The 17,306-nt window shown below is 44.8% G+C and overlaps 1 protein-coding gene across 1 annotated transcript in view; it reads right to left on the minus strand.

Annotated features, from left to right (window-relative positions):
* Positions 1 to 17,306, minus strand: part of LOC146829996 (uncharacterized) — a 99,060-nt gene that overhangs the window by 11,908 nt on the left and 69,846 nt on the right. The window contains exon 16 of the mRNA XM_085603680.1: positions 1,206 to 1,346. Coding sequence (XP_085459806.1) covers positions 1,206 to 1,346 — 141 coding nt within the window. The remainder of the gene's footprint in view (positions 1 to 1,205; positions 1,347 to 17,306) is intronic.

Genomic DNA, 17,306 nt, shown 5'->3' on the forward strand with positions numbered 1-17,306 from the left:
GTATAAATATACCTTCACTTGCCCTGGCAAAGCACGCACGGCACATCTCGGATATCCGGCTCACCACGGCTAGTCCAGAAGGAGTTTGAGTCCCCAGCCTGACGCACTGAACAGACGCTGTCTTCCCTGCACGCATAGATTCCAGCTTCCAGTGTTCTGACTCCCCTTTTGGGGTGTTAGAGCTCGAGATCCAGAAAGAGATTCCCACCTCTCTCATTCTAAGGTATGGAGCTGACTAGAACCTAGGAAAACTCTTGGCATATCATATAAATATAATATCATATACCAACTTAAGCTCATACCAACCATAGCTTAAACCAGCACCTACTTCTTACTTCGTACTGCACCTAGGTTAGGTACACTGGGGTAGAATTATTTAGAAGCATCAGATGAGTATCCACTTTTAGCCTGTGTATTTATGTGTATGTATATAGATATAGGTCATAGCTAAAAGACAATGCTGTTGCAGTTTTATTTCTTCCTACTGCTGACGCTGTGCATATTATATCTTGCTTACTGTCTAATGATCGTAAAAGCTCATATCACTTACACGAGAACTAAGACTGTTCAATAAATCCTTATATTGAAAACGCCCGTCTTTCTATTTCTGTGTAACTCTGCAGAAACTAGGCATGCACGATTGACTGAGTGAAACTGTTATTGTTTCCACGATTATGAGACATGTTCCAATTCCAAAGGAAAACAAAGTTGTCATGTTTATGCGGTTGTCAGAAACTAATCCCTTCTTGTTCATTCAAGAAGTTTCTAGTGACCTCTGCGTTACCTGGCACACAGGTAATTAAGCTTAATATACTCGATAGGAGCATACTGACTTCAGTCCAATGCAAAGAACTATAGTGTATATTATTCAAATGTGCAGAGCCTATAGGAGAAATAGGAACGACATTACACAAGTTGCTCACTTACATTAGTGAACATCATATCCTAGGCCAGCTTCTCACAGAAGGCCATACAGGTGATGCCAACTCTGAAGTTTTCAAAGTCAAACTTTCCTGTACCACATAGAAAGTATGGTGGAGACCATTGTGTCACTACTTTTGTATGTGAATTTGACATGCACTCCACAAAGAGAGGGATTTCGCTGTACAAATCTAGTCAATCGTTTGATATTTCAAATTAGCCTCAACTGTTTTACAAGAAACTGGAAATTGAAAACACAGACGTCCTTCTTCTTAGCACCTTACCGTTCGGCTGAAGAGGATTGAAGCACCAGATGGTTCCCGGTTTGCTGTCATCAAAGCAGCAGCCTTTTACATTGCACTGATCTTTGGTGATTCCTTCGTAGCCACAATTGACTCTTGATTTTGGTTCAATGCCACATTTGTCTGTGGAAAACATGTTTGATAACTTTTATATAAAAAATACATCTTGCAATCACAGGTTCGCAAATGAAATATCGGGCTGAATTTATATTATACGTAACTCCATTTTAGATCTGTGGGCAAAATTCAGGGAATACACACATTGTGGTGCATTTTCCTTCTCTGCCAAGACAGAGTTGGAATCTCCATCAAAGATAGAGCTGTCCTGCATCAGTAGCTGTTTTTCACCTAAGCAGATCTAAGCACCATGGACAAAGACACTTCTGCGGAAAATTCACAAATGCCCTCCTCTGCCAGTGGATTTTCTATGCCAGTGGAATTTCCATCTAAAGGTGTGGGCACTGAAGAAGCACCTGCAAGTGGTAGTACACTGCCAATGACTGCATGTCTACTCTGCCTAACATGCTGTATGAAGTAGATGATACTAATCCTTAAGTGAAAGTCCACTCCCTTTGTTCAGCAGACTGCCACAGTAATGACTCCAACAGACATAGAGGCAGATCCCTCACTCACTCAGGCAACTGATATTCAACAATATTTAGCATCATTTACTCAACAATGACACCATGGGTGAAGAAGCTAAAGTATTTTATGTGGTGGAATATCAGCCATATGCAGCACCCAAAGTGTCTATGCAACTAGAAGTCCACACAGGAAATCAACCATTTCCTGTCAGATTTTATTTACTGTTCTCCTCCAAATGAGAACGTGAGTCTATTACATAAATGCAACAATAGTTTGCTCTAGAAATCTGCTGAAAAATACTCCTTACATTGGACAAATACTTGACAGTTATGTCCTGAGCAAACTAGTGCTGCAATAATTGGCAGAAAAATTAGATGAGCTGTTCTGGGGAATGTGTAGTGGGTTACATATGCGTCAGATTCAGAGAATCTCGTCTCTTTACATTTTAGAATTATTGCTCATATCCTACAAATAACTCATTACAAAGCTTTTTTATTTAGTCCTACTTTTCACTAAGATTTTTCAAAATTCAAATTATCTTTCGCTTTGAGTAAATATTTCTCAAATTGGCTATCTTACGAATATTTACCTGATGTCATCTGACAAAGTTGTTTTGGGGATTTTCTGTTACATCATTGTGGCGTACAATGCTTGCTCAGTTAAATGTCATATTTGAAAGCATGGACATTTGAAATATTGTCTCACACAGCAGCTTCAAAGCCCAATCACAGTTGAAATTTGACGTGGTAAAGCAAAGTTAAGCGTGAAAACTCTACCTTTCTGAATCTTTGTTGTAAGTTCAGCAAAGGTAGATGTGAAACACTATGATTGTTGTTCTAGTCTGAGTTGTTTTTTAGCTAGCATGCCGTCTAGGCTTAAAATAGGACAAATGTATCTATTTCTCCCTGTGACTTTCTTTTGCCTTGTATGATGCATTCCACATCCCATATAGAAAAAGGAAAATGCCTTTAAGGATTGGTTTTGGGCAGGAAGGTTTCCCTTCATGCAGGAAAACATTCCCTACTATAAGGCAGGCACACTTGGCTTCCAATAATGCCTTCATGGATTCCAGGCACAAGAAAAAGTAGGCAGCAGAAATGCACCACATCTCTGTAAATATGGTGCTTTATTGATGTCTCAATAAAACGTAATGGAGCCACTGAGTTGCCTTGCTGCACCATGAAATGTTTATAAATCTGAACCTTTGATTCTGTCAGTGAAAAGGACTAGAATTATTACTTATTTTTCAAATGTGTTTCTCCCGGTATGAAACTCATTTTATTAACGATGTGGACTCTATGGGGCATACTTACAAAGTACTATTGAGTAAGTAATGTAGTACTTCTCTGGTACTCATTAATACATGAACATTTACATTTGCACCAATACACTCAAAACTGGAATAAAAATTAAATATTCACGGTCTATTCATACACAAAAAGTAAAAAAATAATTAACTGAGCCCTATTTCCAATTTTATTAACAGGCAGTTGGACGATTTAGACCTAAAAACAAACACATTTAAAAGTATGTAAAACATAACGTTTAATGTTACTTCCCATACCAATAAACTCTTTTGTGATGCTTGTGATGTGTTTGAGTCACTAACTGATATTGATAACTAATAACTAACTGATAGGAATCAGAAATGACTAATGATTATTGAACAAGCAACTGGTTTATGTGCAGAGACTGTAACATCTGTAATGTATGCAGCAAGCTGATTGGAAATGAGTTTAGCCCTTTAGAAATGGATCATCAACAATTGTCCCTAGTGTATGGTATTGAGGTACCTAGGACATAGGTACACCAGGGGTCCCCCATGGGCTGAAGCATGTATTATGCCACCCATTGGAGACCAATCAATTTGTAACTATAGGCCTGCCATTGCAGCCTGTGTAAACTAGTACTAGCATCACTTACGAAAGATATAGGTTTCCCTATATCTAAGGTCACTGCACTTAAAACCTATAAGTCACCCCTAATGTAGGCCTTTCAATCCTGAAGGCAAGGTGCTCGGTTCTAAGTGTGGGGGTGCCCCTGCACGAGCAGGACCACCCCTACAACCTTCAGAGTCCATTCTCCCAGGTTGTAAGTAAGACAGCCATATAACATATAGAGGGGCACAGCGTCATTATGCAGTGACTATCTCAAAACTGGCTGTAACATACCCTATTATGTTTGGTATCAAATATGTTGGAATCATACCCCCACACCGTAAATTGTGAAAACTAGCTCTGATGTGTCCCCACTCGAAAATTGATTTCCGGGCCATCTAGCTAAGTCAAAAATGTGAAGGATGGTGGTTGTAGGAGAGTAGGGTTTACACTTATGTTACCCCCACTTTTTTTCTGATGTTAACACTGGTTTCTGGCTATAGTCTGGCTGGGTCCCTGCTAATCAGGGCCCCAGTCTCTATGTTCTCTCTAAACAACTTGGAGTGCATATTAGATGCACTAGTGATTGGATACTGGGGTACTTTATGAGCCCCTAGTATATGGTACCCTAGGTACCAAGGGCATAGGTACTTCAAAGGCCTACCAGGGGTTGAAGCATGTATTATGCCACTCCTGGGAAGCAGACTAAATCTGACAACACAGGCCTGCTACTGCAGCCTGGGTGAGGTGGAGTTAGCACTCCTCACTGACATATAGGTTCCCTGTATCTCACCTTACACACACATATAATCCTATCAGTCACCCCTAAGGCAGGCCCTGTCAATCCTGAGGGCAGGGTGCTTGGTTTACATGTGAGGGGGTGCCTCTGCCTGAGCAGGGCCCCTCTACAGCTCTCAGAGTCTATTCTCTGTGGCTGTTTGTGGATGCGGTTAAACCATATACTCTTAAGTGCATTATAACCTCGCGGTAAATGCTAACTCTGGGATGGCTGCATCAAAACATGTCGTGTTTGGTGTCAAACGCTTTGGAATCATACCCCCACACCAGTAACTGCTGTGGGAGTATGATCCCACCCTTCTAGAGGGATAGGCATGTACCTACTGTGGAAACACGGTAGAATCCTGAAAGAGTTCTGGCATCACAAAATGGATGACACCAGCACAGACACTGGGCTGCCCTCCTGCTGCTGACCGAAACTCACAGTGGAGGAGGCCCAACAACAGGCATCCTGTCACAGGGAGGTGTCACCACCTTCCAGACAGGATTTAGTGTATTGGGGCTGGGTGGGTGCACTCCTAGAGTGCTTTGAGGTCCTGCACTGGGGGAGCAGTAGGCTCCTCTGTGCATATGCCAGCTCAAACCGGTTCAGGGGCTACCTGCCCCTGCTCTGGCATGAAACTGGACAAAGGGAAGTGGGTGTAACCACCCACTCCCCTGACCCTCCCATAGGAGTGGTCATAGAGCTAGTCCCTCCCTTTCCTTTAGTATAAGATAGGGAACCCTTGCCATTGCAAACTAGATATCCCTAGATGATGCTCTACAAGAAGAATCCTGGACCTTCGACATTCCACTACCTTTGGAAGACTGAAGAATGTCCCTTGGAGTCAAGGAGGGACTCCCCTGCTTGGCAGGCACCAAAACTTTGAATCAATGGTCGCAAACTTTCCCGCTCCCGCCGGAGTCAGAAGTCCTTGCAGCCCCGGAAGTAGATTTCCTGACTTCTCGATGGCCATAGTGAGTCCCCAGCAGAGCTGAGGTGAGTGGACCCCATGAGTGATGAGGAACAGCAATACCCGGGTACCATTCACTATTTTCGAGTGCAATCCCTTCACAACACTCTATGAACTTGTGCATTGGACCACGTGTGGTCCCAGCCTCCAGTAAGATTGCCACCGAAGACCAATCAATCAATCAATCAATCACAACATTTATATAGCGCACTACTCACCCGGAGGGTCTCAAGGTGCTAGGGGAGGGGGGATCCGCTACTGCTCGAACAGCCAGGTCTTGAGCTGCTTCCTGAAGGCGAGGTGGTCCTGGGTCAGGCGGAGGTGGGTCAGGAGGGAGTTCCAAGTCTTGGCGGCCAGGTAGGAGAAGGACCTTCCTCCTGTTGTGGCTCTTCGGATCCGGGGGACGGCAGCGAGGGCGTGGCTGGTCGATAGAAGATGGCGTGTGGGAGCGTAGAAGTTGAGGCGGCTGTTGAGGTATGCTGGTCCTTGGTTGTGCAGGGCTTTGTGTGCGTGGGTGAGGAGACGGAAGGTGATTCTCTTGTTGACCGGGAGCCAGTGCAGATCTCTCAGGTGTCCGGAGATGTGGCTGCGACGGGGGATGTCCAGGATGAGTCGTGCTGAGGCGTTCTGGATCTGCTGGAGTCTCTTCTGGAGTTTGGCAGTGGTTCCGGCGTAGAGGGAGTTGCCGTAGTCCAGACGGCTGGTGACGAGGGCCTGGGTGACTGTCTTCCTGGTCTCGGTGGGGATCCACCGGAAGATCTTACGTAGCATGCGCAGGATGTTGAAGCACGACGAGGAGACGGCGTTGACTTGTCTGGTCATGGAGAGGGAGGAGTCCAGGATGAAGCCTAGGTTGCGTGCGTGGTCTGTTGGTTTGGGTGCGCTGCCCAGGGCGGGGGGCCACCAGGAGTCGTCCCAGGCGGAGGGTGAAGATCCCAGGATGAGGACTTCCGTCTTGTCCGAGTTCAGTTTCAGGCGGCTGCTCATCATCCACTTGGCTACGTCTGTCATCCCTTCGTGTAGGTTGGTTCTGGCGGTGGCGGGGTCGTTGGTGAGGGAGAGGATCAGCTGGGTGTCGTCGGCGTAGGAGATGATGTTGAGGTTGTGTTGGCGTGCGATGTCTCCGAGGGGGCTCATGTAGATGTTGAAGAGGGTTGGGCTGAGCGAGGAGCCTTGAGGAACGCCGCAGATGACTTCGGTGGCTTCTGATCTGAACGGGGGGAGGCGGACTCTCTGTGTCCTTCCGGCGAGGAACGAGGTGATCCATTCCAGTGCCTTCTCCTGGATTCCGACGTTGCTGAGGCGCTGTACTAGGGTACGGTGGCAGACAGTGTCGAAGGCCGCGGAGAGGTCTAGGAGGATGAGGGCCGCTGTTTCTCCGTTGTCGAGCAGGGCTCGGATGTCATCGGTAGCTGCGATCAGAGGCCTACCGCGCCCCGAGTGACCGTGGGCTCCTGAGAAGTGAATCCTCATGAGGCGTCTTTGCGATCCCTTGCCCATTGGCTTGTGGGTCCCTTGAAGACGTTCTCATCAAACCAAAGGGCTCCCCAGATTGCTTCAGGCCTGCCCTGACTTACCCTTGCTGGGTGAGTCCCTCAGACCTTACTGGTCTGCACCGCTGACTTTCTTCACTTTCCACAAGACTTGCTGTTGCCAAGGCTTGTTGGCTCCAATCTGGTTGCCGACAACTCAGTAAGCTGCAGACTTTGTGTGACACTCCGAATCAAGCTCATTGCTGTCGTCAACGCCTCCTGGACCTCGTGGCTGAAGAGTCAAGACACCCGTGATTACCTGAAATCACCCGACAACTGTGGGCATCCATCTTCCTAGGCCCGGATCACTGGCAAGTGACTTTAAACACTGTCTCCTCTGCTTTCAGGTCTTCTTTCTCAATAATACATCCTTGGATTCCACCGGACACTTCTCCTGTCTTCACAAGCAGCAAGCCTTCTTTGGCTCCCATTGAAAACGACGCCGCGACCTGACACAAAAAGACACCTATGCACCCGGCTTTCCTGGGTGAGGTAACTCGTGCACTCCGGTGCTCCTGTGTGTGATGGCTCTAGAACTACTTACCCTGTAAGTGACTTGCTTATAGACTCTCCCAAAGTACCCTAAACCTTTAAAATTCCAACCGCGACTCGCTCCATTGAAGACTATTGGGATCCGTGGCTGTGTTCTCACACTGCATGCGTCTTCCGTGGGTCCTTTACTTACCTGCCTTGGGTGGATTAGTGAGGCCCCAGAGCTTCTGAAGACCTTAGGCCTTCTCCCTTCTCAAGTCATTCTTCTTATACCTCTTTTTTAGTATATGGTCTAGTACGCCCCTAGGGCCCCAGCCATATAAGTGCTTAATTTGTTGTGAAACATTGATTTGTGCATATGTTCCTGACTTCTAATCTCATAAAGAGATTAATGGAGTTTGTCTAGAAATAAATACATATATATTTTGTATATATACCTGTGTGGTGTCCTTTCATTTGGTAATTCAAGAGATTATAAGGTAAAACAAGCTGCTTTACATTCCTCAGAGACTTAGCCTGAAGGCTGCTCTCCACAGCTACCACTAGGATAGCTTTCTTTAAAATGTTGTCTTAAACCTATCTACCATAAGAGTCGAATTGCACTGGTGCAAGGTGGCCACTTTAACTAGTGACCAGCATATGCCAGCCCAACTTCTCACAGTGGTGATAGGAGAAGGTTAAGATTTCCTTCACTCCTTCTTGCTGCCAAGGTGTAGACATTTTTCTGATATCTGATATGTGCCCACAGTGTTTGGTCACTCCATCATTTATCAGGACCCTTCGGATCCCCAATTGTATGAACCTCTCTACCTGGCTTAGGTGCAGAGGATTCCCTTAAATAACGCACACTTGTTCACCTGTGGGGAAAAAATAACAGAAGGGGGAAAACACAGTTACTTATAGCTAGGCTAACTGTGCCCTTAAAATGTATCCATAAGCAGAGAATCACCATCCCCTAATTGTTTATTCCCATATTACACCAATATCATGATCCACCACGATGCTCGCTATACACAATATGGTTTAGATAAGTAGCACCGAGTCCTAAATTGGTACAAAACATTCAAAATGGAACACTGTTTGCAAAATATTACCTGCAGGAAAACGCTTTATCTATGACCAAATTCGAATTCAAACCCCGGCGCCTAATAGCACTGTTCAAGAAAAGCAAAACAAACTCACTCAGTCTAAATTGTTCAAACTAGCGAGATGCTCGGGAGTGCCTCCCAGTAGTCAAACTCTATGAAGAAATAAAACATAAACATAATGGTGTTAAATATGAGCAGGATTATTCACATTTAAGGGGTTATAGACTGATATTTTTCTATTTTTCCTTTGTTGACTTAGAGCGAATGAGTTATTTTCCTTGGACTGCTGAAAAGCAGGTCTCTTGCTACTGACACTTACACAATAGCACCAACAGCATTGCAATAAACATAGTTTAGTAACACATCGGGGGATCCTTGTCTTGTCATCGTGGATCTAGCCCTCCTATGACTAGGGGAATCCACTGCACCTAAGCCAGGAAGAGAAGTTCATACATTTGGGGATCCGAAGGGTCCTGATGAATGCCGGAGTGACCCAACACTGTGGGAACATATCAGACGGCAGAAACATGTCAACACCTGAGGTTCTGAAATTTGTCGTTTCCCGATCGCACCCAGACTCCATCTTGTGTTTTCCGCCATCTTAGGTTGCCCTCACTCAGGCAGCTGGTAAACAAGATGTTTTTGTCATTTCTGCCCTTGCGTGTCAGGTAGCCTTTCGTCCCGTGTTTATTAACTAGTGTCAGGGTCTGGCCGAATACACTAATTCATGTCTGAGCTGGATAACCCCCGCCCGAACTATTTGTTAGCTCACACCATTCTTTCCTCTCGCTTATCTTATCTACTGCCCTTCGCTACACATCTCATGCATTCTCTGGCCTCACGACTGTCCTTCTAGAACATACAACCATGTTTTCTCTCCTTGTAAACTGTATCATGTGGATTCTCTTTGCAATTTGCTTTAAGGGGCCAGCAACAAACATCACCTGGAACCCGAGTCAGTTTTTAGCTTAAACCATTGTTGGTGACATTTGTCGATGTCTCAAATTCTATATGTTTTTGATTATCCATTGTATCCATTGTATTTCACTGTATAAAAGCTTGTGCACCATGGAGGTCAAGGAGCAGTCTCTTGTGAACCCATCCCTCTGTGACTTCACGGACAACTGTCCTAGCTGCAGCTAATAAAACTCGATCTTTTACGCCAGACGGAGTGTCCAGTGTCTCTGTATTGCAAGGCAGGAGAACTAGAGGATTTCAGGCGTACTCTGCGCGGCTTGGCCCTTAATGGTCAGGTTCCTCAAATGGCGACCACGAAGGGACGGCTTCAGTGGTAGCGGTGCAGCCAGAGGATCGTGAGGGGCCCCGCAAGGAAAATCCGGAGGAGGCGCCCCACGTGATTGATCCCTGTATGTCGGAAGTGGACCGTAGGATTTTGCGGCGTGGCTTCTCCTTTCAGACGGCTGCTGCGACTGCTGCCCTGACTGCCGTCCTGCCTTGGCCCCAGTTTTTGTGACGATTTGGTAGAGCGAGACAATAGACGGACCTCCGGTTGGCGTAAGAAGATACTTAGTTAAGTATTTGATTGGTGGGTCGCTCCCACAAATTTTGTTTTTTGGGTCTTGAGTTTCCTTTTTGTATTTCAATTGTTGCAATAATTGATGCCAAGGGGTGAGTACGTTTGTGCTGTTTTTGTTAAGAATTGACACACCCCCCTTTTTGAAGTTCGTAGAATAGTCCAGAGAAATAATGATGCCTGGTCTAAGTAAGTTTTGTCGATTTTGTTGCTTAGGTTGTACTAGGGACTCCCAGCTCGAGGACTCTTGTCCGATTCCTCCGGTTGGAACTCCCACTTATGAGCTCTATTCAAAACATGGTATTGGCCCCATTACTTTTAACAAAACATGGGTCCGATATACCAGAAGAGATGGTGTTTTACAGTGGCCACAAAATGGCAGTTTTGAGCCAAATATATTAGACAATTTAGAAACCACTTTGTTTAGAAGAAAAGCCCGGCCGGCAATGTTTGACTCGTTCCGCCTTTGGCGAAAGGAAGCCAGAGATCAAAAGGATACAAATATGTCGATTTTACAGGCTGCCCAGCAGTTCAGAAATAACGAAGTAGACTCTGCTAGGGAGGTATCAGAAAGACAACATCGCATGGCAGTAGATAGATGCTATCCGGTGTTGCCTACTTCCCCTTCAGAGAAGTGTAAAGATATAGAGGAAGACCCTTTAATGTCTTGTTTGTTGAATTCTCCTCCACCCTATGTGCAAACTCCTAATGCACCTCCTATGGCTCAGCCAGCAGCTGCTCAGCGACCTGCTCAGCCAAATAATACTTCACTTCTTCCTCAGCCTTTGTTTTCTCCTCCTCCTGTTATTCCATCTCCTTTAAATTCCTCTCTATCCCCTGCTCTGGTGAGAAACTCTCCAGGTACACCGAGGAGACTCACAAATGCTGTCACAAGTTTCTTTTCTCCCTTAATTGGAGCCCTGAATCTGTCTCCGTCTTTTTCTAGACGACAATCTCGTTGTCAGCTTCCTATTACGGAAGAAAAAGCCGTATTAGGTTCCCTCGCCCGTAAATGGATTGAGAAAGGTCCAATATATATTGCACAGGATATTTTGAGCACCTTCTGTCAATGGACAGAGCCCATTCAAAGATATGTTTTTGATGTAATGTGCGACACTCTCATTAAGGGTTGGGACGATATGGAATTAGACACGGCTCCAATGGAACTGATGAAGCTCCAAGCCGATTTTGATAAAGGTTTTATAGTAGGAGCAGACATTGAGAAAGCGGTGATTATGCTGATTGAATTTAGGACTTCATTTTCTCTCTAAAACTCCCCGAAACTGATCTTATTGACAAAACTAAACATTATCCAATGCGTGAAGTTCCCCCATTATGGAGAGAGGCGGTAGGTGGTGCTCAGCCGGTGGCTGCTCATTTCCAGCGTATATGGGTACATGAACCTTGGAAAAGAGACAAAGTTTTAGCCCTTAAACAAACACTTCCAGACCCACGTAAAAATCCTGCTGGCTATTATAAGGAGCTATCCCAGACGGTTGAGGCTTGCGTTATGAACTTAGCTGACATTGATATGTTATTTGGGAATGTTGTTCCACAAGCAATATGGGCGAAAATTCATCGGGAAGATCATGCTGCCGAACTAGGTGCTGTTTGGGCAGCTATTAGAGCTGCTGACACAGCACAAGTTGGCAGTGCAAAGCCTGACGATCTGATTACAGCACTTCCTGGTAGAATCATTGATTTAATGAAGACTCTTATGCCTGCAGTACGAGTAAATTGGGATAAGTTAACCGCCTGTAAGCAAAAGAAAGACGAGAGTGTCTCCGATTTCTTCACTCGTTTTGAGGAGACCTTTCTGGATCATAGTGGCCAGGATATGAGCACGGAAGGTGGACAACGCTTATTTGTGGACAAGTTCGTATTTAACTTGCTTCCCGAATTATCGGATAAATTAAAAAGTTCAGAGAGTGCATGGGCTGTTTCTTCTACTGCTAAAATTTTGGCTACAGCACAATATTATGAAAACAGGGACAAGGAAGAGAAAGATAAGCAGGAGAAGAAAAATAAAGATTTAAAAACAAAGGTTCTTTTACAGCAGGCTTATCCTCCACGTCCTGCTCAGCAGCAGTCTTCTCAGCCCCCACAGTTTCAGAAAGTGTTTCAGAAGCCCGAACATTATGTACCTCGATCTATGATAGGTCCAAACCAATGCGCTTACTGTAAGGAAGAGGGACACTTTAAGAGTAATTGTCCAGTTTTGCTCCAACGTAATAATGGAGTGTTTGTCCCACGAGGCCGTGGTAATTTCCAGTCGGTCTCCAGGGGTAGAGGTAGAGGTACGTCCCTCCAAGAGAAGCGTTCCTTTCCCTCCCCTAACGCTGTGAATTCTTTTGACCAACAGAGAGTCCAGTCTACACAATATTATAGTGACTATTATGTTGAAGGTGGCGACGAAAGTTTCCAAAATGAATAGGCCAGACATGGACAAAGTAAGGGAGTAGTATCAATTCCAGTAGATCAGAATGGTCCTTATGTCACTGTCAATGCAATGGGTATTTCAGAGCCATTTCTTTTAGATACTGGTGCAATGAGAAGTTCTATTATTCATTCTAAACTCCCTGGGGCACCTTTGTCTGGCTTAATAAACACGTCTGTAGGATTTTCCGGCGCCCCAGTTCGTAACCCAGTCTCTTGCCCTTTACCTGTTTCGATTGGTCCATATGACCTGGAAGCATCACTTATCCTTACAACTGGTTGTGGTGAGAATCTATTGGGTTTGGATCTGTTACAAAAGTTACATGCCACGTTACACTGCTCCCCTGCTGGTGTGTATCTTACACTAGGTAAGAAACTAACATCGTCAATGCATCTGTCTAGAGATAAGTTTCCACCTGAATTACTATCTCTTCCTGAAAGTCTTTGGGCTACGGGTCCGAATGATGTGGGTCGTCTTGCGATTCCATCATATGTTGTCACTCTCAAGCCTTATGTTAAACTGCCACGTATAGCTCAGTATAAGATTTCCAATGAAGGTGAAAAAGCATTATTGGCTATTGTTCAAGATTTGGTCCAGAAGGGCGTGGTGGAAGAAACGAGAGGAAATGTGTGTAACAGCCCTATTCTTCCGATTCTTAAGAGAACTGATCCTTCTCAACCACCAGTCTATAGATTTGTGATTGATCTTCGAGAGGTGAACAAAATTGTTTCACCACAGTTCCCTGTTGTCCCAGACATTACAGCCTTACTGACGGTGATACCAGCTTCAGCAGCTTGGTTCACCGTGATTAACTTAAAGAACGCTTTCTTCAGCATTCCTATTGCTAAAGAGAGCAGAGATATTTTTGGATTTTGTTTAGGAGGCCGAAGCTTCCGATTCAAGAGAGCACCACAAGGCTATTGTGAAAGTCCATCCATTTATAGTCAAGCTCTTAAATCACAGCTTGATACATTCCCTTTGCCTCCAGTAGCCACTCTTATGCAGTATGTGGATGATTTGTTGATCGCGACTGATTCAAAGGATGTGTGTAAAGATGTGACTGTGGCATTGTTGCGGCATTTGTCTGATCTCAATCATAAGGTATCACCTTCTAAATTACAGTACGTGTGCCAAGAAGTTACATACTTAGGTCATCTCTTATCAAAGGAGGGAAGGCGACTAACCCCTGAACGCATTGAAGCAATTATGCACATGTCGGTACCATTGTCGCAGAGAGAAGTACGTGCTTTCTTGGGCATTACTTCCTACTGCAGACAATGGATACCTAATTTCTCTTTATTGGCCAAACCTTTATTAGCACTTACACAGAAAGACACGCCCCATCCACTCCCTTGGACTGATGATTGTCAGAAGAGTTTTTCTGACTTACGATCAGCCCTGTGTTCTGCTCCTGTGTTAGGTACCCCTGATTACAGTAAATGTTTCACGCTCTATGTCCATGAGAGAGAAGGTTGTGCATTGTCAGTTTTGACAGAACAATTTGGAGACAAACAGAGGCCATGTGCCTACTTTTCTGCTACGTTAGACCCGGTAGCTAAAGCGTTACCTAGCTGTCTCAGAGCTACGGCGACGAAAGCAATCTCTATTCGTCAATCAGCTGGAGTAGTATTGGACCACACTCTCACTGTCATGGTACCACATGCTGTGGACACTTTATTGAATAGAACTAAAACACAACATCTCACGAGTGCTCGGTTGTCTGGTTACCAGTTGACTCTCTTAGCAAGCCACATACGTATAAAGCGATGTAACACCTTGAATCCAGCTACTTTGTTACCACTCCCAGATGAAAGAGATCCTCAGGATCATCATGATTGCTTTCTTCGCACAGAAGAAGAAACAAAAGGAAGAATAGATTTAAAGGATACCGCGCTCGAGGATCCGGATGGAACCTTGTGGGTTGACGGTTCCTGTTTCAAATTACCCAATGGCGAGACTACCTCAGCATATGCAGTCACCACATTACATACAGTAGTGGAGACAGCATGCATCAGATACAATTCCGCCCAGGCTGCAGAATTGATAGCCTTGACTAGAGCATGTGTGCTGTCGAAAGGGAAAAGAGTGAATGTTTACACAGACAGCCAATATGCCTTTGGCGTGGCACACAGTTTTGGTCGTTTATGGAAGGAAAGAGGATTCTTTACTTCCCATGGAACGAAGATTCAGCATGGCCAATTGGTCACCGATCTTCTTGACTCTCTCACATTACCTACCCAAATTGCTATCATCAAGTGTAGTGCACATAAAAGAGTCACAGATGACATTGGTCGCGGGAATGCTTTCGCAGACGAGGTAGCGAAAAACACAGCTAGGGACATCACAAGTCACATGTATGTTGCAGGCCCTGCAAATCAGATCCCAGAAAGAGGAATGTGTGAGGACACAATTGAGAGCGTAAGAACGATTCAGGAAGAGGCTACAGAGAAGGAATTGAGTAAGTGGAAAGAAAGTACGGGAATGTTGGATTCGAATGGATGTTGGACAGAATTGTCAGAGCATCAGCTATGGATGTTGCCAGATGCATATGTATTACCTGTAGTGACTATGGCTCATGGACCAGCTCACATTAGTGCTAAAGGCATATGCAAACTCCTGGCTCCAGTTTGGCAAAAATGAAGGAATTCCGAAATGTGCAGACAATGTGGTAAAACATTGCATCATATGCTTAATGCATAACCCAGGGAAGGGTACTCCAACTCCTGCAGGCCATTTCTCTCCCCCTACGTACCCCTTTGAAGTATTAAAGATTGATTATATACACATGGATCAATGCAACAATCTCAAGTATGTTCTGGTGGTAGTATGTGCATTCTCTAGGTGGATAGAGGCTTACCCCTTAAAAGATAACACAGCTGTATCAACTGCTAAAGTATTACTGAAAGAGTTTTTTCCTAGATTCGGTTTGCCGCAAATTGTCTGGAGTGACAATGGAAGTGAATTTGTAGGCAAAATCATGCAGAAAGTATGTGCGGGTCTTGGTATTATGCAGAAATTCCACGCGGCAAACCATCCACAGTCAGTGGGTTTGGTAAAGTGCTACAATGGCACTCTCAAACTGAAATTGGCAAAGATTCAGGCCAGCACAGGTCTTGCCTGGCCTGACGCTTTACCATTGGCCTTACTATCCACCAGAACTACTGTACACTCTCGTATGGGACTTAGTCCATATGAAGTGATATTCGGACGCCCCGCCAATATTTGGGGAGTTCCTCGCCCTAGGAAGTACTCAGACATACCGTACCCTATGCTTATTGATTACCTTCATGACTTGACTGCTAAATTAAGTGTTCTTCGCCAACAGGTTCAAAGTGCTCTGCCAGAGGCCTCAACAGACCCAGGTCACTTTATCAAACCGGGAGATTGGGTCTGCACCAGGAACTTTCAACGAAAGAAAAATCTTGATCCTCGCTGGTCACCTCCTCGCCAGGTTCTAGTGGCTAAGCGGACAGCAGTAAGGATAGAAGGCAAGAGAAACTGGGTCCACGCAGTGCATTGCAAAAAGGTACCCTTGCCCTTGCCTTTTGACCAGTGGGTCCGCGGGGGCATAGGTGAATCTGAAGGAGACAAGATTCCCCGGTTCATACCATTTAGTAACGCACGGCTGGAAGACACCCAGACTGAGGAAGAAAGTGATGACACTCTTCGAAGAACCATCCCATTACATCTACAAGTGAACACTACTAATCCGGAAATAATCTTTCAGGACCAAACGACTCCAACAAAGAAACGATACAACCTGAGGATCAGACCTGAAGCAAAGACTTGAACATTTGTTACTTTGGCCACCAATTAACTATTTTTCCTTTTTAGATAGTATTTGTGCAATCTGTCCCCGTCGCAGGGTCTCGGTAGGAGTCTTGGACTGAACCTGGTTTATGGTCAAGATACGCTAGGTTTAGGATTATCAAATAGCTAAGTGATTGAGGAAGATTGCCGCGAGCGACACATTTTTCTAGCCAGGATGGATGGTACATCACGTCAGGTAGATAGGAGACAGAATATGCAAACCAAATATCGTAAATCATTACGTAGTCGTTTTGGCGTAACCTTGTGTGTGTTGCTGATTCTATGTGTTTTGCTAGCATGTATAGGTTGGATTGTCCATGTGTTACAACTAAAAACTGTTCCTTTATCTACTTCTGTACCTTCTCGTCCCACTAAAATTCAAAACAAGATAAGTGCCCTTTCCTCACATGAACAAATAAGAAGGATGGAGTATAAAAATTATTCGTTTATCCAGCTGTTACACCAACACCAGTTAATTGTCAACATATCTGACTGTTGGGTACGTGGACTCATGCCTCACACTGCCCATAAAGGGATGCCCTATTTAGTATTGCCTTTCTCATATGAAGGTTCAGCATGGGCTTACCTGACCATGTTTTCGGCTGCCTACCACAACAGACTTCGATATCCGATAGGTACATTTAAGAAAGGAATGGATTTTAGCCACGGTACTTTGATAAAGGGTATAGTGGCCATGGCCAAAATTCTAGGGAAGAGTAAGATTCCTTTGGATGAAAAGAAAGCCTACGAAGGTTGGAATGTAACTCATTACATTTCCAGTCTTAATAACAAGACCAAACAAGAGAAGTCTTCCCCAGCATGGACTGTACCCCACCAAGGCAACTTTTGCCTCCGAATCAATAGCAAGGAGAATGACACTCAACAAAACTGTTCCCAGATATATGTATTCACGTCTCAAAATAACCATCCATTGATCCCATCACAAGGAACCTATTTTGTCTGCTATGACAAAGCAT

Source organism: Triturus cristatus, chromosome 5_1 (assembly GCF_964204655.1).
Source record: "Triturus cristatus chromosome 5_1, aTriCri1.1, whole genome shotgun sequence".
In the NCBI taxonomy this organism is placed as follows: Eukaryota; Metazoa; Chordata; class Amphibia; order Caudata; family Salamandridae; genus Triturus; species Triturus cristatus.